The following is a 23,566-nucleotide window of genomic DNA, read 5'->3' as shown; positions in this document are numbered from 1 at the left end:
TTCAACATATGCAAATCAATTAATGTGGTATGTTACATTAACAGAATGAAAGAAAAAATTCATGTGATCCTAATAGATGCAGAGAAAGCATCTGACAAAATTCGACATGCATTCATGATAAAAAATGTGAACAAATTAGGCAAAGAAGAAACATATCTCAACATAATAAATGCCGTATATGATAAGACTACCGCTAACAATATACTCGATGGTGAAAGGGTAAAGCCTTTTCCTCTAAGATCAAAACAAGACAAGGGTACCCATTCTCACCACTCCTGTTCAACATAGTGCTGGAAGTCCTAACTAGAGCATTAGCATCAAAAACAGTAAAATACTTAGGAATAAATTTAACCAAGGAGGTAAAAAATCTGTACCTGAAAACTAAAAGACACTGATGAAAGAAGTTGAAGAAGACACAAATCAATGGAAAAGTATCCCATGTTCATGGACTGGAAGAATTAACAATGTTAAAATGTGAGTACTGTCAAAGCCACGTATGGATTCAGTGCAAACCTATCAAGATTCCAATGGTGTTTTTTACAGAAGTAGAAAAAGCACTCCTAAAATTGTTATGGAACCATAAAGAACCTGAATAGCCATGGAAATCATGAGAAAGAACAAAGCAGGAGGCACCATGCTTCCTGAGTTCGAGCTGTACTGTAAAGCTGTCATCACAGATACAGTGTATTACTGGCATCAAAGAGAACAATGGAATAAAATTGAGAGCCTGGACATAAACCCAAGCATATATGGTTAACTAGTATTTGACAAGGGAGCCAGGAACACTCAATGGAGAAAAGACAGTCTCTTCAGCAAATGGTACTGATTATTCACACGTAGAAGAATGAAACTAGACCCTTATCTTACACCACTTACAAAAATTAACTCAAAATGGATTAAAGACTTAAATGTAAGACTTAAAACCATAAAAGTTCTAGAAGAAAACATAGGAACAAAGCTCCTTGACATGGGTCTTGTTAATGATGTTTTGGATATGACATCTAAAGCACAGGCAACAAAATAAAAAAATAAGTGGGACTAAAACTAAAAAGTTTGTGCACAGCAACAGAAACCATCAACAATGTGGAAAGACAGCCTATGGAATGGAAAAAAATTTGCAGTCAATGTATCTGATAAAGTGTTAATATCCAAAATATATAAAGAACTCATACAACTCAATGGCAAAAAAGAAAAAAAAAACCCAAACCAATAAATAAATTAAAAAAAAATTAAAAAGTGGGTAAACTACCTGAATAGACTTTTCTCCAAAGAAGACTGTCAGTAGGCCGACAGGTACATGAGAAGATGCTCAACATCTCTGGTCAGTAGGGAATGCAAATTAGAACCAGAGTGAGATGTCATCTCCTAGCCATTGGAATGGCCATTATCAAAAAGACAAGAGATGACGGATGTTGACGTGCACTGTTGGTGGGGTTGTTAATAGGCATAACTGCAATGGAAAACAGTATAGAGGATCCTCAAAAAATTAAAAATAGAACTACCATGTGATCCAGCAATTCCACTTGTGGGAATATATCCAAAGGAAATGAAAATGCTAACTCAGAAAGATAACCACACCCCTATGTTCACAGCAGAATTATTTACAGTAGCCAAGAGATGAAAACAACCTGTCTATCAGTGAATGAACGGGTAAAGAAATTTTGGAATATTATTCATCCGTAAAAAATGAGGCAGTCCTACCATTTGCAGCAACATGGATGGACCTGGAAGGCATTTTGCTAAGTGCAACAAGTCAGGCAGGAAGACGAATACTGTATGATCTCACTTCTATGTGCAATCTAGAAAGAAGAAAAACAGAAAGAAACTCATAGAACAATAGGTCAGATCTGTGGTTGCCACAGGGGAGGTGGAGGGGGAATTGGAGGGAGGGGGTCAAGAGGTACAAACTTCCAGTTGTAAGATAAATGAGCGCTAGGGGTGGGATGTGCGCCACGGTGACTCAGCTGTGGGATGCACAGGAAAAGTTCTGAAGAGAGTAAATCCTGAGACGTTCCCATCACAAGGAGAATGTTTTCTATTTTTCTTCTTTCTTTTCCTTTAATTGTATCTTTACGAGAAGATGGGTGTTAGCTGAGTCTACTGTGACAACCATGTCTGTAGACATAAATCAGACCATCCTGCTGTACGCCTTAAACTTCCACAGTGATGTGCACCAATTATTTCTCAGTAAAACTGGGGGAAACAAGACATAAGGAAGAGATTCTGATCTGTAGTTGCTTCTCGATTTTCAAATCACAGATTGATATATATGTATCATTAGAAATATATATATATCTTTAGAAATTACTGTTTTTCCCTATATATCACTATCTCTGTGTGTGTGTGTGTGTGTGTGTGTGTGTGTGTGTATCACTGTTTTTTCCTTTTGTGTAGCATAGATATTTGAAATACTTTAATCTGAAAGTGAGCCAGGCTTTGGTTATCTATTATTTTAAACCTCAGGGCTGTAATGATTGATCTTCCAAGTTTATATTCATGTTTTAATTATATTGATATTAGAGCATTTATCTTGCTTTTTTTTTTTTTAAAGATTTTATTTATTTATTTTTTATTTATTTGATGAGAGAGAGACACAGCAAGTGAAGGAACACAAGCAGGGGGAGTGGGAGAGGGAGAAAGCTTCCCGCCCAGCAGGGAGCCTGATGCGGGGCTCAATCCCAGGACCCCGGGATCATGACCTGAGCCAAAGGCAGACACTTAATGACTGAGCCACTCAGGTGCCCCATCTCGCTTTTTTTTTTTTAACACATTTGTCTAATCTTATATATTAAATTTATTTTATATGTTATGTTTGATACATAATGTGTGTTATGTTTGTCATCATTTTGTTTTTTTGTTGTATTTGCATTTTCTTACTATTTACAATATGAAAAAGCTCTTCTAAGACTTAAATATATTTTCCCCAAACACTAACAAGATAAAGCTTTCTCCTCTGTTATCATGGAAGGAATTTAGAAAGTTTTTTTAAAAATATTTTATGTATGTATGTATTTATTTATTTAGAGAGCGAGAGGGGAGGGGCAGAGTGGGAGAGAGAGAGAATCTCAAGCAGATTCCATGCTGAGTGCAGAGCCCGATGTGGGGCTTGATCTTAGGACCCTGAAATCATTGACCTGAGCCAAAACCAGGAGTTAGAATTAACCTACTGAGCCTCCCAGGTGCCCTGGAATTTTAGGAAGTTTTAAGGACATTTCCAGTTTGTTTTTGAGACACAAAATTCATCAAGTAGAATTTATTCATGCCTTTCTTTGAGATTAGTAGTTTCCTTAAAATAATATATGTATACATATATGGACTGATGATCTAGTAGAAATGACATATTATCACTAAGACCTTAGGACATTTATGTATGGTTAGTTCACCCTTCATTTTTTTTCTTCAGAGATTGAGACCTTATAATTAGCCTAACTGTGTAACAGAACTTTGTTAAATTACTAGAAGTGAAAAAGCATCTGAAAAATGAGGTCTGTTATTTTACTGCCTTAATAGCTCAAACTAGGGGACCCCTGCCCCCCCCCCCACTTGCAAAGGGCTCTGAATCATTTAGGGATCTGTTTCTAAATACATATGCGTGGACACCATCCTAGAGCTTGTAATTCCTTGGCTAGGGGGAAATCACTAAGGTAAACAGTTGTGTAGACTAGATTGTTTACAATTGCAACATTGTGTCACTGTATAGTTAGAAGCACTAGAAATATTCATCAAAACTCTATGACGTGAACTGGATACATTGGTCCAGTGGAATTCCTTGCAGACATCAGAAGGGTGATGAGGATGATGTCCCATGTACTGACTTGGAAAGGCAGTCAATATATATTTATGAAGTATAACCAGAACAGTGTGTATGCTTGATCCCACTTGTGTTTGTATAATAACAAACTCTTTTGTTAGAATACACACGACTGGTAGTTATGATTATCTCTGAGTGCAGGTTCTTTTGTTTTTCTGTTTATGAGCTTCCTAATTATTTGAGAAGGGGCCAGAGCACTTGGAGGCTGCCCGAGAGTTGGAAACGGGGGCCTGGCTCTTGGAGCTACAGGCAGGACTGGGAAGGAAGTGATGGCAGATTGGGAGGCCCGAGCCAGGCCGGGCGCAAGGCCAGGGCTCCTCAACTCAGAGCAGAAGCTGTCACTAGAAGTGAGAGTACCAGCTTCAAGGGACTCACTGTTGACCGTAGACTCACGGTTACGGAAAAGAAGGGAGGAACTAGACATTCTGTGAAGTGGTTTGTGATGGAGAACGTAGGTTCCAGAAGCCACAGGAGGAAGAGTTGGGTGCTTGGGTAGGTGGCTGGAGGGGGGCCCTGTGTGGAGTCGGCGTGTCACAGCCTGGGCCTCCGGAGGGCTGGGGGCTGGGAGGCCCGCTGCAGACGGCCCATGTGAAGGCCGTTGGCCAGATTCTGGCGACCGGCCGCTCAGCGAAGGCCGGGCAGGTGTCGTGGGCCGGCAGCGCGGGGTCGTCTAACGGCGTGAGGTGGGGCGCAGGCGACTGCTGGTGCTGAAACCGCGCAGGCCTGCCGGCTCCTGAGCCTTGTGTCCGCAGTGCAGGGTTCTAGGGGGGCGCTCGCCTACGGCTCTGCCTTCGTAACTGATTTCAGGTCTGACTCGGTGCTGAGCTTCGGACAGCTTCTCCGCACCCCTCCTTGTGAGGCTTATTCTTTTTTGGTAGATAAAACGGCAAAAGCAATCGTTTGTTTTCTTATTTGTGAAGTGTCTTACTTCCTCCCCCAGTAAAAGAGAGAGAAGACAACCACTGGAGGACTTTTACTTTTTCAAAATGACTGTGAATTCCGTTTATTTTACTTACCTCCAGAAATTTATGTAATTTGTATAACTAGTTGCTTAAAATTATTTCACTTTCTATATTTTTCTTTCTCATTGCTTCTTAATGTATATATTATCTAATAAAGTACATAAAATTAATTTATCAAATTTGTATATTTGTACAGTTCATTTTAGTGGGGTGAACTTTAAAATTTTTTTATTGATGTTTTTCTTAGAAATCATTCATTCCAGGGGCACCTGGGTGACTCGGTTGAGCATCCGACCCTTGGATTCAGCTCAGGTCATGATGTCAGGGTCCTGGGATCGAGCCCCGAGTCAGGCTCCATGCTCTGTGGAGTCTGCTTGAAATTCTCTCTCTCCCTCTGCCCCTCCCGCTCTCTAGCATTCTCTCTCTCTAAAATAAATAAATACATCTTTAAAAAAGAAAAAGAAACCATTCTATTAAGTTCAACAAGGAACAAGAAAATGGATTATTAGATACTATTTATTTGGAGTTTATAATTTGAATTAAGTGGTACTTTTATGCTAATAGTTATTGAGCCTATTTGCATAAAATCCCGAATAATTTTGCCTGAGAGTTGCTGTTGCGTTTTCCCCCAGAGACTTCTGTGTGAGCATTTGAACGTCACAGCTTCCTAAGCTGAGTCATGACCTGCAACGTCCCTCTTCTCGGTTGCCCTTTTGGAGAATATTCACATGAGCTTTCTGTTCTCTTCACCTAATTTATTGGGTCGTATTCTGTCCTCCTTGGCAGGTGTCATGGGCCCAAAGCTGTGTCCCTGGGACAGGTCCCCTGCTCAAGCTACAGCCGGTGGAGTGTGGAAAAGAGTTGGGAGAAGGAACAGTGACAAGTGCTGGGTTTGCTCAGAAATGAGCAAGAGCATAGGGATCTAGAGGGGCAGGATGAAGGGTGGGCGGGTGGGTGGAGATGGTGAGCGAGCCGGTGTTGGAATGCCATGCTGAGCAGTCGTGGTAATTGAGTACTTGATAGGAAGCCATTGAGGCATGTGTTCGCTCTGTCGAGATGGGAGAAGGTTGAGCAGAACAGTGATTTGGAGGCTCGCATCGTCGTGGTGTCTCCATCAGATTCAGTATGTGGGTCCTGGGAAAGGCGACTCAAGCTGTTTGTTTTGAGCGGGAGCAGAGTCGCTAGGAAAAAGCCGGGGAGCACAGAACAGCGTTGGAGCTGCTGGAGAGAGAATGTCTCTGCATGGCCCTGATTCGGCTCACTGGTCCAAAACACTTGTGAAATGGGAAAAGTCTTGGCAGCTTTAGGGTTTGTGCTGGGTGGATTGAACACAGATCACAAGGGAGGGTTCTGAGTTCTCTTTGAAAACTAAATGGTCTGATGCAAGCGTCAGGACTTCAGTCTGATGTAGGAGTGACGTGGCTTAGCTGAGCTACTGAGTTCTCTCCGGCTTTGTTATTCTTTCTCCATTATTTGAGATTCGTGGCAGCGGAATAGAAATGGGGAAACAGGTTTACGAGGCATTGGAGAAGTCGGATCCCCAGGACTGGCCAATGACTCAACGAGACAGGGAAGGGACTTGTCAGAAATCCTGAAATACCTGGCCCTGTCTGACCGGGAAGAGGGGTGTTTGTCATATACAAGGAGAGGTGGGAGAGGGAGGTAGGCCTTGGGGCAGAGAATCGAGCTGGAGTCTGGATGTCAGGGGAAGCTGGGACTGCAGCGTCCTGAGAGGGGCCTGCCGAGAATCCTGGCGCAGTGAAGTGAGCAGGGAGGTTGGGGGCCGGGCCCGGATCCTGGCGGACAGCTGTGCTGTCCTGGGAGAAGGAGGAGTAGCCAGGGGCCTGGACAGTGGGGGTCTTTCTCTTCAGGTTCCAGGTAATGCGAAGTGATTCACAAGGCTCAGGTGTATGTTTGTCCTGAACTGCATATTTAACTCAGGAGCTTGATCAAGACATATTATTACATAGTCAACCTAAGGGGATTCCTCCTTTATTGAAAGTATGTCAAACCTGAAATACTTAAGTTAGCAGTTTTGCTATTGACAGATAACCCTTCAGTAAAATTTCTATGAAAATGCTGACTTGTTTTTAGAACGGAAGATCATGTTAGAATCATTTGTGTTTTGAGTTTATTAAAGTACTTAGGGTGCAGTCTTTATACTGAATAAATAAGGGATTTAGTGTCCTGATTAACCTACATTTTGGATATAGTTTATTTAGATTCCATGCCAACAAATGTAGGAATCCATTAAAAATTGGCTCTAGACCCAAAGGAAGTAGCTGCGATGTACAGATAGTCCCTGGGTTGGAAAGTATCTGTCTTAGAGGAACTTTGTAAGTGTCCCCAATGGGCCTTTTTCTAACACGATTAAGATAGCATTTAGCGGCAACACTGGAATCTATACTTTAACTCCTCGAAATTTTCATCTTCTGGGAAAAGCAGTTGCTTTTTAACATTTAACTTTTTTAGTAGCATTAACAGTGAATTATTCCTGATTTTCTTTTGGTTTGTAGGTCTTATCCAGCCCATTCCAAGAAACCAGTTTTTTCAAAGTTACTTTAATAATAATTTTGTAAACGAAGCAGATAGACCGTACAAGTGTTTTTACTGTCATCGTGCGTATAAAAAATCTTGCCACCTTAAACAACACATCAGGTAAGGTAACAGATTCGGAAATGGAAAACGTAGAGGAAATGCAGTGGTGTAGTGAGCTGGTGACGTGGAGGAGTAGTGAGGAGGGTAGTGTTAGCTTTGGGTATTTAAAACGTCGCACTTGACCCCAAAATATTTATTGGTGACTGATATCTTCATTCTTTAGTGTCTCGACTAAAATATTTTGCCCAGAAATTGTCACTGAGCTTTATTTGCATTCCTCTTACATTTCAGCATTTGCAATTTCTAGGACGTGTCAAACAAGTACTTGTCTGTCGCATTACAGTTACGTACTTGAGCAGTTTTTCAGGTGTGTTCATCAGCGTTTAGATTAATGCTTCTGCTAGCAGCAGTGAAAAGAAAGCAGAAACTCGGTCCCAAGAGACGGTGACATGTCATGAAAGCACTTAGAGCGTAGGGCAGCCTGCTGACGCGGCGTTGTGTCCGCGGGGCACCAGCTGTGTGGCTTCAGGCAAGTCACTCGAGCTCTCTGCATCTCGGGCTTCTCACTGCTTAGCTTTAAAAAGTGGTGCTCAAGTGAAAGAATGTACGAGTGCACTCTAGAGATAAAGCATTATAAAGTTGTAAGAAGCTTATTCATGAAAATTTTTATTCTTTTTAGATCACATACAGGTGAAAAGCCTTTTAAATGTTCTCAGTGTGGAAGAGGCTTTGTTTCTGCAGGAGTGCTCAAAGCACACGTCCGAACGCACACTGGACTAAAATCTTTCAAGTGTCTGATATGTAACGGAGCTTTCACTACTGGTGGGAGCTTACGGCGACATATGGGTATCCATAATGACCTTCGTCCCTATATGTGTCCCTATTGCCAGAAAACATTTAAGACCTCACTAAATTGCAAAAAGCACATGAAAACCCATAGGTAGGTACAATTCTGATGGTCACTTTTTAGTAATCTGTAATTCCCAGATAGTGGTGGAGAGTGTTTTTAAGAAATTATTGTCTTTGATTCCTATAGTATTATGTCTAGCTTGAGGTGTATGGGCTGAAGAAACTTTTATGTCGTTGTTAAGAGCCACAGACTAAAATGTTAATGCTTTTATTTTTAATATAATATTGAAGTAGTCTACATGGGGCAAAATGCTTTGTAAGCTCTCTTAAAACAGGCGGTGGTAGCTGAAATGCTAACTAAACTATGGCTGGTGGTATAATTAGGTCGTGAAGACTGCAGAAAGGAAAATCTTAGTCAGCCAACCCTGTGATGTCCAGGCATATCATCGGTGTATCTGAACAGTCATGATTCTGTGTTGTTGACTTAAACAGAATGTATGTTTTAGTTATCACATAAATCCATCATTAAAACTGACTTACATTTTTATTTGATTAGAGGGCTGTCTCATCTCTAAATGGAGGTGAGCCAGGAAGCCCTTGCAGGAGTGCATTTCTGGCTGTATCTGGAGCTCATTCATGTGTTTCTGGGAAGCCACAGTGGTCTGTTGTAATGAAAAGCCTGGATCAGGCGACCACGTCCCGGGAGACTTTGAAAGTAAGCGTCACTAGGCCCACCACCAAAGAATATTAAACCTTCTGCCCCGGAACATTTATTTTCAGGCAATACTTTAACCCAGATATCTCTGCCTGATGCTACCAACAAAACCAAACCCCAGATGGTAGAATAAGCTACCTGTGAGGAATAGGTGTTTGGTCTTATCCCTCTGATGCCCAAGCACACGGATGCCTAAGCACTTAGGGCAAAGAAGCATTGTCTTCTTTGATTTTGGCACAGTTGATTACTTAGCTGAGAAGTTTAACTGCTGGAATATGATGTTGGTGGTATCAGTGTGGGGGACTCTTGCCAATTTTATATCCAGTTTATACTTTCCTGCATTTTATGGAGGAAATAATGGGCTTCACATGCATTTGAACTGGGGAATTCATGGTGCCTAGATGTTCAGGGTCCTGTGCCCCCTGGTCACTATCCCACGTGCCTGAGAGAGTACGTGCTAGGAGGGTAGAGCTTGGACAGGACCTGGCCCGGTGGCACGCGAAGAAGACTTTTTCTGTCAGGAATTCAGGCCTTTTTAAGTCCGTGCACTCGCTGTGGTGGTGTGGGAGTCCACGCTGCGGGCCTCGTCAGTGGATGTGACAGCCAGGGGTAGAGTTTCTGGGAAGTGGGTCAGCTGGTTTTGGCTGGGTCTCCTCTATTAGGTGGAGTGTTGCCTGGCTGCTGATTGTCACGGCTTTTGCTGGGGGACACCTGGCACGGTTACTGTAGGAGATGTGTGGCTTGAGGTGACAGTGTAAACTGGTGGGTCTGTCATGCTGCAGAGCTGATGATCTCCTTCCATGGATTGTATGGACTCTTGATCCCACCTGCAGGCAGCGAGGAGCTCCCGTGTTTCATCCCTTCGTTTGAAGTGCTGGGAATTCCTAAAATACCATATACACTTATATTAAAAATAAGTATAAAAGGTAAAAGTATAGAATAGTATAGAAAGTAGTAAAAGTACAGAAAAAAAGTTACCACGCAAGGCACACTTGCTCCCCTGTCGGGGGTCGTGGAGGGGCCCGGGGTGAACGTCCTGGCACTGCTGAGTTGTCATCAGAGTGAAGGTGTCACCGTGTACGTTTTCATACTTGCCTATTTCTATGACATCTTCCCCCTTCCTCCGTGAAAGTCGTTGAGAGGTGACTATTTTTGATATTAGAAAATGAAGAAAGATTTTGTTTGGAACTAGAATGGAGTTCAAGGTAGGCAGATTCGTAAGATTCTGGAATCAGGCAAATGGTGGAGTGTGTTTGTGTTTGACCCTGGTGTCTTGGAGAGGGGGACAGACCGGCCATGTGTCCAGTCCGGTGCAGCCTATTCATCGGGTTTGAGCTGCTTTTTTTAAGTTCTGTGATTCATTCACTGAATTCACTGTTCAGTTTTCTCTTTGAAAGATAAATTGTTGACCTGGATGGAAATGTACTTCATGTATTTACTATATGCAACAGCAATATTAACATGAGCATGGTTTTGCAGAAAATAGGAGCAGCCACGTGTATGCCTCCTAGTCTGTGTTCTGTCACACAATAGATCGTTGATCAAATAAGGTGTCTGTGCCCCGGACTGCGAGGGACAGCAGGTCATGGGACTCTGCCCCCGGGCTCTGCACCACATTTGTTTATAGTACGGAGATCGGTCCGTAAAGGCCCTATCTTATTTTGTTCAGTTCTTTTTTACTTATTGCAGAATGAGTTTTAATTTTAATTTTGAACTGGGACAGTTTTACCTTGGAACATATGTTATCTTTTTAATTTTCTTTTTACATTTTAAGTATTCTGGCGTGTGTTGTCCTTCATCCTCTCTTTGCTGCTTTCATGTCCCTATCATCTGTGAAATCACTTAAAGTCAAGGGAACATGATTTTCCTTTAGAATTATTAATAGCATTTCATTTCAACTGGATTGCCACCACAGCTTCAAAATGAAATAATTTTCTTAAATGTTATCTGATGACTGGCGGCTCGCACAGCAGTTCTTCATGGGAGTAGGTTTTGATAGCACCTAACTGTGCGGATTGTCGTTGATGTTTTGAAGATACGAGCTTGCCCAGCAGCTGCAGCAGCATCAGCAAGCGGCCTCGCTGGACGACAGCGCCGTGGACCAGCAGAGCATGCACGTCTCGACGCACATGCAGGTGGAGATCGAGAGCGAGCAGCTGCAGGCGGCCGCGGCGGGCCCTGCGAACCCCGAGGCCATGCTGGACCTGGAGCCTCAGCAGGTCGTGCGCACGGAGGACGCGGGGCTGGGTCAGCAGTTGGCGCATCAGCCTCTGGAAGCAGATGAAGGCAAATATTTCACAAGTTCTCACTCTTAGAACAATCCGCATACTTTTGCAGCCGTGTATGCTCCGTCCGGTCTGTATGGGTGTCTCTCATCTCTGACTTTTTCAGTCCCAATTTGTGCTGTGTGTGTACACCTGAGAGAGAGTTTGCTGTGATAGAGAATTACAGACATAGGACCTTCAGCACACCCTGAGTTGAGAGTAGCTTTCGTTTTCAGTAAGACTCCATCTGTCTGATCACTAGTATCCTGTTACTGCGCAGCGAGAGTCTGACGCACACACCAGCGCGAGTCTGCGAGCCGTTGTCCTTGGCCTCTGCAGCGATCCAGCCATCGCTGTCCTCATCGATGGAGTCTTGCTACAAGGTGTCAGCTCAGCTGTAGACAGTGAGCCTGGGGACGTGGTTGATGCGTCTGCACGGGCTGCTTGTCCCGGGCAGGCCTGCTAACAGACTGTTTGCCGGCCAGCTTACCGTCTGGTAGTACGGAAGCCCCAGTGTATTTAGTCGACGAGCAGGATTTTGTGCTTTTTATCCTCTGTGTTGCCTGGAACAATGCACATCCAAAAAGGTGTTAAATAGTCCTTGAGTGTCATTGTCCTCCGGGTACTTCCCTATTAGAAGACTGGCTGAGTTTTAGGGTAAACTGTGAAGTGATATTCTGGAAGTTCAAAGATAATGCACCAACTATACCCCATATGTGAAATATATATATAATATACATATAAAACTATATATTTATATAAATATATACAAATATATATCACACATACAAATAAGTGGTTATATATTTATGAATATATAATTTATATATAATATTTAGTAAATAAGTTAATATGTAAATATAATTATATATATATATAAAATTTGCCGTCCTACTGTCTTTTCAAAGTAAGGAGGCTAATTTTTGAAACCTCACGTGAGTATCCTTTTGGACAGATCGGTAGATGTGCACATCTTCGAAATGTGTGACTTCCCCGCCCGTCTGTGTTTTTATCTCAGACAGGTTCGTGGCTCCGCCAGCCGCTCTCCAGGGGCACATGGACCAGTTTGAAGAGCAGGCACCTCCGCAGCCGTCCTTCGAACCGGCTGGCTTGTCACAGGGTCAGTGGTGGGTCCTGCGCGCGCGTTTCAGGGGCTCTACCCGGGTCAGGAGGATTCTACAGCGGCCTGAGGTGTTTGTTTTAAGGCCCTTCTGAAATTTATGATTTCCAACCCAGTAACGTTCCGCATGGATTGCGTGTGTGTGCGCACGTGCGTGCATGCGGGTGGTCTGCTCGGGTTGTCTGGAACGCACCTTTGATGACCATTCTGCACGTAGTTTGTGCCCAGAAACGGTGACTGAGTCGAAGTCGGACGGTGGGGCAGCCGTGCGTTGGTGGCTTGTCTGTGAGCCTGCCTGGCAGGGGCGGTGCTGGGTGCAGCCTCCTGCCCGTGCGCGGGCGTTCTCAGAGCCTGCTGGCAAAAGCTAACCCTGAGTCTAATTCAGAAGGTAGAAATCTTTATTTGTGAAGCCAACTTTTTTGGCCTTTTTTTGGTGTGACTGTAGTATTTTTTGTCGAGCTCGTATTTTCTGATTTGTTTCAGGCTTTACCGTGACGGATACATACAGCCAACAGCCCACGTTTGCCCCCGTCCAGCAGCTACAAGACTCCAGCACGCTGGAGTCTCAGGCCCTCTCCACCAGCTTCCACCAGCAGAACCTGCTGCAGGTCCCCAGCTCTGACGCGATGAATGTCGTGAGTGTCCATGGAAGGGGCGCGTGTTGGTGGCGGGCACATTTTGTTTTCCTCTGTGCTGTACTTACGCACGTTCAGCTTACCTAGGAGGGCGTGCTCGCTTCTTGTGGCCACATGACTACATCACCTGTGAGGCTGAGATGCCCACGTACACGGCTTTTCCTGTCAAACATTTATATTTTACTTAGAGACGTCAATCTCGTGATGGGGATTTTACCTTTGGGTTAAAAGTCAGTAAAGTGCTGTGTAATCACATGTGAAGGGTATTATGTGGCTTTAGTGACCTAACTGTTTTTATTGGTGGAATCTTGCACCTTAGAAGGAAAATAGAAGGAATGCTGACATACTAAAAATAAATATTTAAACACATCATTTAAAATTTCTACTCAGTCTAGTTGGAGACATTTAAGTTTTGGTTTTGGTTTTGATTTTCCCATTTTGGGAGAGTTTTCACTAGTGATGGAAGTGATTGGCCCATCAGTTGTTTTCTTTCTTTACAAGCCACTGTTGAGAAGGAACAGGGCCATTCTCGGTAGCTTCTCCAGGTGGTAGGCCTGGGCCCTCCAGTGGAAATTTCAGAGCACTTTTTCACAGTGTAGAAACCATGTAATTCTGATGCTGAGTCTGGGTAGAGTCTGGGCAGTGGGGAGCACGCCATTCCGTGGTGGCTTGCCCCTTACTCCAGAGCCCTCTGAGTACAGCCGCACGCCCGACACACTTGGACAAGACGGGGGGCCCTCTGCTTTGCTCAGGGAAGTCAGGTGAGCAAGTTGCTGGGCACGGGTGGGCTGTCCACGGCTCAGTCCTATGCCTGTTCTGCATGTCCTGGAGGTCAGCTTACCTCTGTCCAGTGAGCGTCATGGTTTTCTGCAGGAGTCGGAAATCCCCGAGCAGGTGTGCTCGGTTCCTGCTGGGGTCGCGGGCTTGCTACTCCTGTGTCAGGAAGGGATGGTGCTGACGGGCTGCTCCCCGTGGGCATGCTGTTGTTCCCGGCGGGGGACATGCTTCCTCTCCCTGTGGTTCTGTGGCAAGCGAGGTCGTAGGACTATGTTCGTTCTCAGTAAGACGAGAGCGGATGAGTGATCTCTCACTAAGATCCATAATAATACGGACAGATCGGTTTCATGGTTGGCTAAATTTTGTATTAAAGCAAATTAATAGAAAGTAAATAAGTATTTAATAAAATTGGTATGAATGATTTTTATTATTAATCTAGCCAAATGCTTACAATGAGCTACGTGGAGTTTCTCCTTTGAATCTGCATTTATAAATTTCTTATCCTTAGTTGTTCGTTGTTTTGCATTTATTTATAGATATTCAGGTAGTCTGCTTTGTACTTCTGCTAAATTTCAGACAGCGCGTTTGATCCAGGAGTCGTCCCGAGAGGACCTGGACCTGCAGACTCAGCGTCCCCAGTTCCTGGAGGACAGGGAGGACCAGAGCCGGCGCTCCTACAGGTAGCCGTCTGCACAGCTCGGCGCCGCGGCGCTGCTGGCCGCACCACCATGCCCAGTGTGTGCTTCCCCGCCGGGCCTGCGCGATCTGCCTCTCTCAGAAACGCTGTGAACGGGCCCGCTCTTACCCGCATTTTGTTATGATTAAAGGATCTGAGATAAAAGAGGTTCACCTGCTGAGATTTCTGCAGCTACTTAGTGACAGGACCAAGTGGGAGGCCGCAGCCTATAGGTTTAACCTGCTCTGTCGTGGCTTCCTGTTACCATGTTTTCAGAAATAACTGAAATTTACTGTGTGCCTGTTGTTCAAGTTCTCTGTAGGCTTGGTGTGTAACAACCAAGGTGCAGCATGATTGCAGAGACAGCTTTTCAGTCCACCTGTTCATCCTCGTGCACCTGTCCGTTCAGCGGCACTACTGCACGCCCTCAGCGTGCCTGCAGTGCTCTGGACGCGCGGAAGAGGATAGACTCTTGCCCCCGCTCGCGCTAGGGCGTGCACGTTCACAGCGAGTAAGATGCATGTAGTTTTACAAAACTGGATACGACTCTGCGCGTCATATAAGAAGCAAGATGCGTAGTCTTTATTGAGATAGTCTTGGCTTCATAATATTTTAATAGTTTTATTATTGGAGGTGGTGTGTCACTTTCATAGGACTCGCAAGGAGGTCAGGGATCCTCCCCCAAGACATTAAGAAACATGGAGCCAGCAGCCTATAATTTCATTATATTTTTTACCTTTGCCTCATTATTATGACAAAAGCAGAGAATAGCAAAGCTCCCTGAGATGTGCTTCCTGGGCACACGGCTCCAGAGGAGCTCTTTCTGTGGACCCTGCCCCTGGCAGCTGGGCTGTCCCCTCGCCGCCCTGCGTGGCCCCTGCACTGCGACGGGGCACCCGCAGGCCGTGCGCACTCCCGGCGAGGCGGCTCTCCCAGGGCGAGCGCGTCCTTACGGTTGGCTTCTGCCATCCAGGTTGTCCTTGGACACTTTGGGAGAACAGCTGCGTGGTCGGCAGAGCGGGCAGGGGTCACCCATGAGAGAAAGGAAGCAGCGTTTTGGAGGCAGAGAAGGGCCCCGTCTCCGTGGACAGAGCTGGTCCTGGGTGGGAGCCCGGCCGGGGCCAGGTGGGGACAGTCTTGCTTCAGACTGTCCTCCGAGGGTGCCTGTCTCTCCACAGCACTGGTGGTGGTGTCCTGGCCGCGCTGGTTGCTTTCAGTTCATAGATGTGACCCGAGAGGACCTTTCCCAGCAAACCTCAAACGGTTCAGTTTGATGCACTCCGTTCTGCAAATAGATGATTTTCTCCTGCTGCTGTGTAGACCAGAACCAATCCCAGCTTCGTTTGCAGCATTATCTTTCTCAGATCAGTCGATGAGTGCCGTCGGCTTGCTTTTCTCTTTTTAATGGGTACCCTCACCGAACCCAGCTTGTATCGTGGAGTGAGATTTCGAAATGTGTTTCCAGTTTGTCGGTCTTCAGTTCGGCATGGCCGTTAGGGGACTGTTGGCTGCTCTGTGCAGATACTGGTCCCAGAGACGGTGGTTTGGGATGTGACTAACGTCCTGCTGCAGCTTCAGACAGGGACATGGAAAAGGGTTCCAAATCCTTTTTTTAGTTTTTAATAATATGTGAATAAGAATTTTGAAATATTTCATAATTATTTCATCCTTGAAGTGATTTTTTTTTTTTTTTTTAAGATTTTTTTTATTTATTTATTTGACACAGAGAGACATAGCGAGAGAGGGAACACAAGCAGGGGGAGTAGGAGAGGGAGAAGCAGGCTTCCCGCGGAGCAGGGAGCCCGATGTGGGGCTCGATCCCAGGACCCTGGGATCACGACCTGAGCCGAAGGCAGACGCTTAACGACTGAGCCACCCAGGCGCCCCTATCCTTGAAGTGATTTTAATATATTCTGTAACTTAGGGGAAAATGATACTGTACATTTACACATTATTCAAAAAAGCTCTAGGAAAATCTGCTTTGTCACGTATTTTATAAACCTCAAGAGTATATGAATTGGCATTGCCAAGTGTCTGGACTCAGGAGCGATTCTGACCCCGAGGCAGTGGACGGTTTCACAGTGTCTTGTACGACTTGGTAAAGAAAACAGTCTGTAGTAAAGTTTCTGATTAATCAGGCAGTATGCCTCCTGGGGGATTGCTGTAGGATTTACTGATAATGAAATAATAAAATATGTTTGAGCCTACAGACACTCTGAGCAGAATATGATCTGACAAATTATTATTGCTGCTATTTCGTCATCTCTTCAACGTTGGAGCACACGCCTGTGTGTGTAACAGTCATGCCTGATTGTTCAGTGATCATGGGGGAGACTGTTCCTCCTCCGGCCTCAGAGGTCACGCTCGTGCTCGTGCTGTGAACTGACGGGGCGTTTGCTCTCCGCGCTGTGTTTGTAGGTGTGAGTACTGCAACAAAGGCTTTAAGAAGTCCAGCCACCTGAAGCAGCACGTGAGGTCCCACACCGGGGAGAAGCCCTACAAGTGCAAGCTCTGTGGACGCGGCTTTGTCTCTTCCGGGGTCCTCAAGTCGCACGAGAAGACACACACAGGTCACTGTCTGCCTCGCTCTGGGGAGTTTGTGGGATCCAGGGTGTTGATGACGGGCTGCGGCCATCAGCACCACCCCCTTCTAGACCATTTTCATCATAGCCAGAAGCAGCTCTGTATCTGTGAGTGCTCACTCCCCGTTTTCGCTCCTGGCCCCCGCCCTAGGCAGCCAGGGGTCTGCTGCCATCTCTGGATCGGCCCGTTCCGTACATTCCATCTACATGCAAACACGCAGCTCCAGCTTCCTTTACTGGGCATGTGTCCGGGGTTCTTCCAGATGTAGGCAGCACGTCACTCCCTTGTGGAGCGGAATAGTATTCCACGGTAGAGGTGGACCCCCTTTCCTTCCTCCATAATCTGCTGTTGGACGTGGGAGTAATTCCCATCTTTAGGCTCATGGGAATCATCCTGCTATGAACATGTATGTGCAGCTTACATGGACGTGTTTCCATTTCTCCATTTAAGACTGGAATGACTTGGTCATGGGGTAACTCTGTTTAAGCCTTTGAGTTGATCAGACTGTTTTCCCAAGTGGCTGCACTGTTTCACTTGTCCACCAGCGATGAGCTAGGGTGCCCCTTTCACACTCTGGTCAGCACTTGGTGTTGTTTGTCCCTTGTACCATGACCATCCCTAGGAGTGTGCCATGGTATCCATTCCTGGGCTTCATTTGCGTTTCTCTAGTGGCTAAGGATGCGGAGCTCCTTTTCATGTGCGTGTTGAGAAGCAGCTCTTCTAATCCTATGTCATTTTTGAATTAGATTATTTGCAATCTTATTGTTGAGTTTTTTAAAGAGTTTTTAATATATTCTTTATCAGATATATGATTTGCAGTTAAATATATTTTACATATGTTACTTTTGTCTGTTTAATAAATTCAGTATGTTTATTTCATATATTAATGTATCTGTTTAATATCAGTGTTTTGTTTTTTTTTTTAAAGATTTTATTTATTTATTTGACAGAGAGAGAGATAGCGAGAGCAGGAACACAAGCAGGGGGAGTGGGAGAGGGAGAAGCAGGCTTCCCGCAGAGCAGGGAGCCTGATGTGGGGCTCGATCCCAGGACCCTGGGACCATGACCTGAGCTAAAGGCAGACACTTAACGAATGAGCCACCAAGGCGCCCCATAATATCAGTGTTTTCTGTATAAGGCTTTATTTGAACATAAAAACATACTGACAGAACAAGGATAGGCTTTGTAGGATTAGTCACAGTTGGTGGTCACAGGCCCTGGGAAGACAGGCGGAGGGCAGGTCCTGCGAAGGCTGGTTGGAAGGCCCTGCTAAGGAGTCAGCACTCCCCGTAGCAGAGAGGAGCCCGTGCGACTTGGACAAGGAGCCGTGGCTGGTCAGCGAGGTGCTTAGACAGTCAGGTGCCTCTGTGTCTTCAGTCCAGAGCGGACAGGGCCTTCCTGGCGGGCCTGATTTGGAAGTGAAGCTGTCCTCAGGTGTTGTGGGCAGTTCCCGCATCACTGGCTGTGGAATGGTGAAAGAAGATGGATCTGAGAAAACCTTTCTAGGGCAGAATCCACCGCATGTTGCCAGCTGGAATGTCAAAGACGGAGGAGGGAGCTCTCAGAGAGAGAGCTTGGCATTTGTTTAGAGCAATGTTCTTGTGCCTTTAATTCCAGTAGGGAATTAGTCGTAAGACACGCTGCGTCCATTTCCTAAAATAAGACCAGGGCAAATAAACGGTCTTCAGTTTTGTGGCTTCTCGAACAAATCTTTGTTTGCTTTCGACTGCCGATGACTTTAAGGTGATGAAATGCGGCTTTTGCTCTTGTTTCCGTTGCCACAGGGGTCAAGGCGTTCAGCTGCAGTGTCTGCAACGCCTCGTTCACGACCAACGGCAGCCTCACGCGGCACATGGCCACGCACATGAGCATGAAGCCCTACAAGTGCCCGTTCTGTGAGCAGGGCTTCCGGACCACAGTGCACTGTAAGAAGCACATGAAGAGGCACCAGGCCGTCCCCTCTGCTGTGTCCGCCGCGGGGGACGCGGAAGGAGGAGGTACTGCCCCGTGTTGATTCGAGGCTCAGTAACCAGATGCTCGTGTAGGGATGGATTAGTGCACACGTCATCGTTAAAACTAGCTTATTTTCTGATTATGACAGCAGCGTGTGCTCTCTGGGAAAGGATTCAGAGAGGGCAGAGAAGGAAACCATCTCACCAGTCTCCGCACCCCAGAACGTGCGCCGTAGCCGTGCACATGCGTGTGGTGGTCGAGACATTAATTTCTTGACAAGCAGGGATTCGGGCTGTACGTGGTGGCTGCGATCCCCTCAGTTTTCCCTCTGCTGGGGTCTGTCGCGGACGTCAGCTCCAGGGGCTCCGTGGAAGCCCGTCGTATTCTGTTCCATAATTCCCTCTGGATGGACGTGTGCCTCCCGCCCGGGTCTCTCCCTGAGCCAGCAGGAGCCAGCAGTTAGGGAGGGCTGCACCCCTCCACTGGCCCGTGGGTGCACGGCGGTACCTCAGCTCGTCGACACGAAGCACCGTGTGGCTAGCTCGGGGTCAGATGCGCCGATGAGCGCCCCTTGCTCCCAGTTGGGGCCGTCCTCCTGGGAGAGCACTGTGTGTGTCGGAGGGGACCTCTCTTCAGCACATCCCACGGGTGCAATGCCGGGAGTAGGAAGGTGCTGCTGTCTGTTTGGACCACACAGCATTTGAGCCCCGTCGCCCGAAGGTGGTCCATCCACAGTGTGAGGCCCGTGTGCACGCGGTGGGTGCGGGACGTTCGTGGAGTGAGCGTGACGCAGCTGGGGTGTGAGTGTCGGTTGGCGTGCTCGCAGCCATCGGAGGGCTGGCGGCTCGTTGGCTTCTGTCCCCGGTTGCTCACCCCCGTGTGCTCTGTGCTCACCTGGCCTCAAGGTCACGGCTGTCTCCGCTGCGCTCGGCTGACGGGACGGCCCTGTAGCTTGTTCTTGTATTTGGGGAAAACGTCTTTAAAATGTGCCTAACCTCAGACGTAAGAACTGACGTCTCCACAGCAGAGCAGATGCCGCTCTGGGCTCCTCAGTGGGTCATTCTGAACGTCGATGTTTCCGACCTCTCGGACTCTGTCATGACGTGGCGCCAGCTTTTCAGTCTCATCGTTCCACTTCAGTCCTGTGGCGAGTGAAGGACAGGACAGAATAAGAACTCTTCTCCTTGCAGTGAGTTACAGGATGTAGGGCACCACGTACTGTTTCTGGAACCCGTGGTGTGGAGCTGATGCAGCAGCCTCCGGACCTGAGCCCCTGTTCCTTCCCGTCGGCCGGGGGCTCCTGTGGCGGCCTGGCCCCTCTGCTACCTGTGTGTTAGCTCCCCACAGTCTGTCGTGAGGTTTTCCTCTCTGGGGTCCCTGAGGAAGAGCAGCTGCTGCGCTGGCTTCCCATCCTAGGGTTTGCCTCAGTCACGCGTGTTGGGACAGTGCGTCTGGCCCGACCCCGTCCGGTTCTGTGTCTTCTGTCTGTTGTGCTCCGTTTCACTGCCCTTTGCCCTCCCGGGGCTTCGCCGTATCGATGGGGTTCTTGGAACTTTCTCTCCACCTTCACTGTCCGTGCTGCTGGGGCCACTCTCTGTACCCCACGGCCCCACATCTTCTCAGGTGTTATTCTCTCCTCCACAGCCCACCTGCCCTCTCCCCTCCTCGGCCCCTCTCTTTTCTTCTCTCCTTCTTTCCCTCTCTCCCATCGTCCTCCCTTTATCCTAACAGGAACACCCCGTAGCTCTTGTCACTGAAGTGGTGCTAGCCCCTGTCCATGTGGCTGGGTGGTGTTTCTGTCGAGGTTTTATTCTTTCAGTTTTTACTCATCTATGCCATTCTGACCTCCCACTCCCAGCCAACTTTTTTTCCTTCTGTTAGATTTTAATCGCACCTTATTCTTGTTTTCAATCAGTGTAAATATATCCTTACGTCTGAGAGAACACTTAAATGTATATATTTTAAGGGTTTTTTTGGTAACTAATTAGGGCCTTTTTGCAAATTTATCACCTTGGTCTTCTGTCTTGGGCTGTTGATTTTCTTTATGTGATGATAATTCCATTTTTGCCCGTATTAGTCAGCGAGTGTCTGTGTTTATGAATGCTGGTGTCGTGTGTGGATGCTGGTGATTTCGGAGCTCTCTGCCGGGCTGGTCAGGGAGCCTCAGGGAGGCGCTGTTGTGATGAGGTGACCACGGTGCCTCTCCCTGCTGGGGACCCATCTCGGTTTCCCCATGGACTAGCAGTGCGAAGGAAACTCCTTTGTCCCAAAGAGAGCTTCACCGAGTAACTCACTTCAAACCCTACAGACTTGTTTGGATTCATTTTACTTGTTTCGTGAAAACTTAATTTTTTTTTTTTTTTTTAAGGTTTTATTTATTTATTTGACAGAGGGATTGAGAGCACAAGTAGGCAGAGGGGCAGGCAGAGGGACAGCAAGAAGCAGGCTCCCCACTAAGCAGGGAGCCAGATGTGGGGCTTGATCCCAGGACCCTGAGATCATGACCTGAGCCGAAGGCAGCCACTTAACCGACTGAGCCACCCAGGCGCCCCGTGAAAACTTAATTTTTTATGAGGATTGGATCCATTTCCTGTATTTTATTTAGATGTGTGTATGGAGGAAGAGGAAGAGAATTCTGAAAGAAGTGCGTCTCGAAAGGCTCGTCCCGAGGTCATCACTTTCACGGAGGAGGAGACGGCGCAGTTAGCGAAGATTCGGCCGCAGGAGAGTGCGACCATCTCCGAGCAGGTGCTGGTGCAGTCGGCGGCCGAGAAGGACCGCATCAGCGAGATGAAGGACAGGCAGGCGGAGCTCGAGGCCGAGCCCAAGTACGCCAACTGCTGCTCGTACTGCCCCAAGAGCTTCAAGAAGCCCAGCGACCTGGTGAGGTGAGGCCGCCGGCGCCTTTCTCGGCGTTTGCGGGAGGTCTGTGTGCACCGCGACCATTTTGCCGTGGCTAGGGAGGCCCGCGTCGGAGGCTGGTGCCTCCCGAGAGGCTGGCCAGTTTCTGCAGCGGCAGTTTTAAGCCGGTGTAGATTCTGGGGCTTCCATTCAGGCTCATCCGGAATGTTGATGAGAAAGCAGTGTGCTCCGTAGATGGCTTGTGCGCAAGTCTGAACGGCTGTGCTGGGAACAGGCCCCTTTATCCGCGGTGTCTGTCCGTCCCCTGAGTGGGCCGTCCTCCTCCTGACCTTTGTGACAAGGTCGTGGTGGCCTACCTCTGCCTCACGCGGGTGTTTCGTCATCACTTCCCCCCGGAAGACGGTGGGGGGGAGTCCGGTGTGGTGCTGTGACAGAGAGAGCGCATTCACCTGACGTGTGTCACAGTGTGGTGTATGGTCGTTCTACCTAATCATCAGTCATTGTAGTTAGTCTCTTACCTGGGCCTAACTTAGACATTCAGCCTCATGAGAACTATCGTGTGTGTACAGGAGAAACAGTGTACGTAGGGTTGGGTACATCCACGCTTCCAGGCACCCCCTGGGGGTCTCGGAACATACTCCTGTGGATAAGGGGGACTACTGCAGGTTAAAAAAAAAAAAAAGAAAGAAAATGAATTATTTATTGAGGACGACATGGTGCTAAGCTGTGTAGGTTTGCAGACCGCATTAGGGTCCTGCTACCCCCAGGGGGGCTGGTCTGTGTAGGGAGTGAGGGCACAAGCACACGCCAGGGTGGATGGTGACAGTGTCATGAGGCAGCCTGTGATTAAGGCCAGTCCGCCTGACAGCAGCGACTGGCGTGAGGTCAAGTCCAGCAGGACGGTGAAGAACTAGAACCCCGGACCCTGAGGCTGAGCCTGGGAGAAAGAAGTGGGAGGTGAAGCGTTGTCCTGTGGTACAAAACAGGGTACTTAGGGTTTGCTCCAGGAGGGAGCTGATGGGTGAAGGTGTAGGGCAGCGTAGCGCAGGGGAGAGCAGTTGGGATTTCGTGGTGGGTGATGGAGCAGGCTGCTCTCAGGACCCTCCATGTGGGTGGGACCGAGGCTGGTGGCAGAGTGGCTCCCGGGTTGGAAGTGCATGTCCAGCGAGTCTGTAGGTGACAGCCAGCCTGTACTCTTCTTCCCACATGGGAAGGGAAGTATGCCGGTGAGGGTGATGCTGAAGTGGGTGAGCGGGGATTAGAGTCCACAGGGAGCTGGCAGTGTCCCTCCCGGGCACCCCCTGAGGTGAGGGGTGCAGTCGAGGCCGGGGAGTAAGACAGCAAAGCATATGGCAAGGAGAGCGCTAGGCGCTTTGATGAAGGAATTGGGGAGCTTTGTAGGTAGGAGTGCAACCTGGCAGGAGGGGCGCCAGGAGGGGAGCGCACAGGGCAGCTGGTGGGGAGAGCCAGGTCAGCGTGAGGGGCTGGTGGGAATCCCCGACGAGAATGCCCTGAGGGCCAGGGCTGCCAGTTGGAGGCGATGGAGGCAGCGCTGCGGGGATCCACACACCACGTCGGACCCCGGCGAGGCTCTGGGCCTATGGACAGTGCCGAGGGGTAGCCCGCCAGGACACAGCGCAGAGGCGAGAAGCCGCTTGGTCGTCGGCACGTATGAACGCCTCTGCATCACGACACGGAGAGTGATGCCTAACGGCAAGGAGCGCTGGGCGGCCTCACAGCTGATCGATCCTCTTGTTCGTC

At 47.6% G+C, this 23,566-nt stretch overlaps 1 protein-coding gene across 13 annotated transcripts in view; it reads left to right on the top strand.

Annotated features, from left to right (window-relative positions):
* ZNF236 (zinc finger protein 236) overlaps positions 1–23,566 on the top strand; it is a 108,540-nt gene that overhangs the window by 52,020 nt on the left and 32,954 nt on the right. For 12 of the 13 annotated variants that reach the window (XM_032422545.1, XM_032422554.1, XM_032422555.1 and 9 more), the window contains 9 exons: positions 7,290–7,431; positions 8,051–8,311; positions 10,971–11,221; positions 12,218–12,319; positions 12,803–12,954; positions 14,308–14,411; positions 16,826–16,977; positions 18,775–18,987; positions 21,549–21,831. In XM_032422545.1, the coding sequence (XP_032278436.1) occupies positions 7,290–7,431; positions 8,051–8,311; positions 10,971–11,221; positions 12,218–12,319; positions 12,803–12,954; positions 14,308–14,411; positions 16,826–16,977; positions 18,775–18,987; positions 21,549–21,831 (1,660 nt within the window). The remainder of the gene's footprint in view (positions 1–7,289; positions 7,432–8,050; positions 8,312–10,970; positions 11,222–12,217; positions 12,320–12,802; positions 12,955–14,307; positions 14,412–16,825; positions 16,978–18,774; positions 18,988–21,548; positions 21,832–23,566) is intronic. The other variant, XM_032422559.1, reaches the window with a different exon arrangement.

The sequence above is a fragment of the Phoca vitulina genome, unplaced genomic scaffold, assembly GCF_004348235.1.
Source record: "Phoca vitulina isolate PV1807 unplaced genomic scaffold, GSC_HSeal_1.0 scaffold27, whole genome shotgun sequence".
In the NCBI taxonomy this organism is placed as follows: Eukaryota; Metazoa; Chordata; class Mammalia; order Carnivora; family Phocidae; genus Phoca; species Phoca vitulina.
This window is presented reverse-complemented; position numbering and strand designations above follow the sequence as displayed.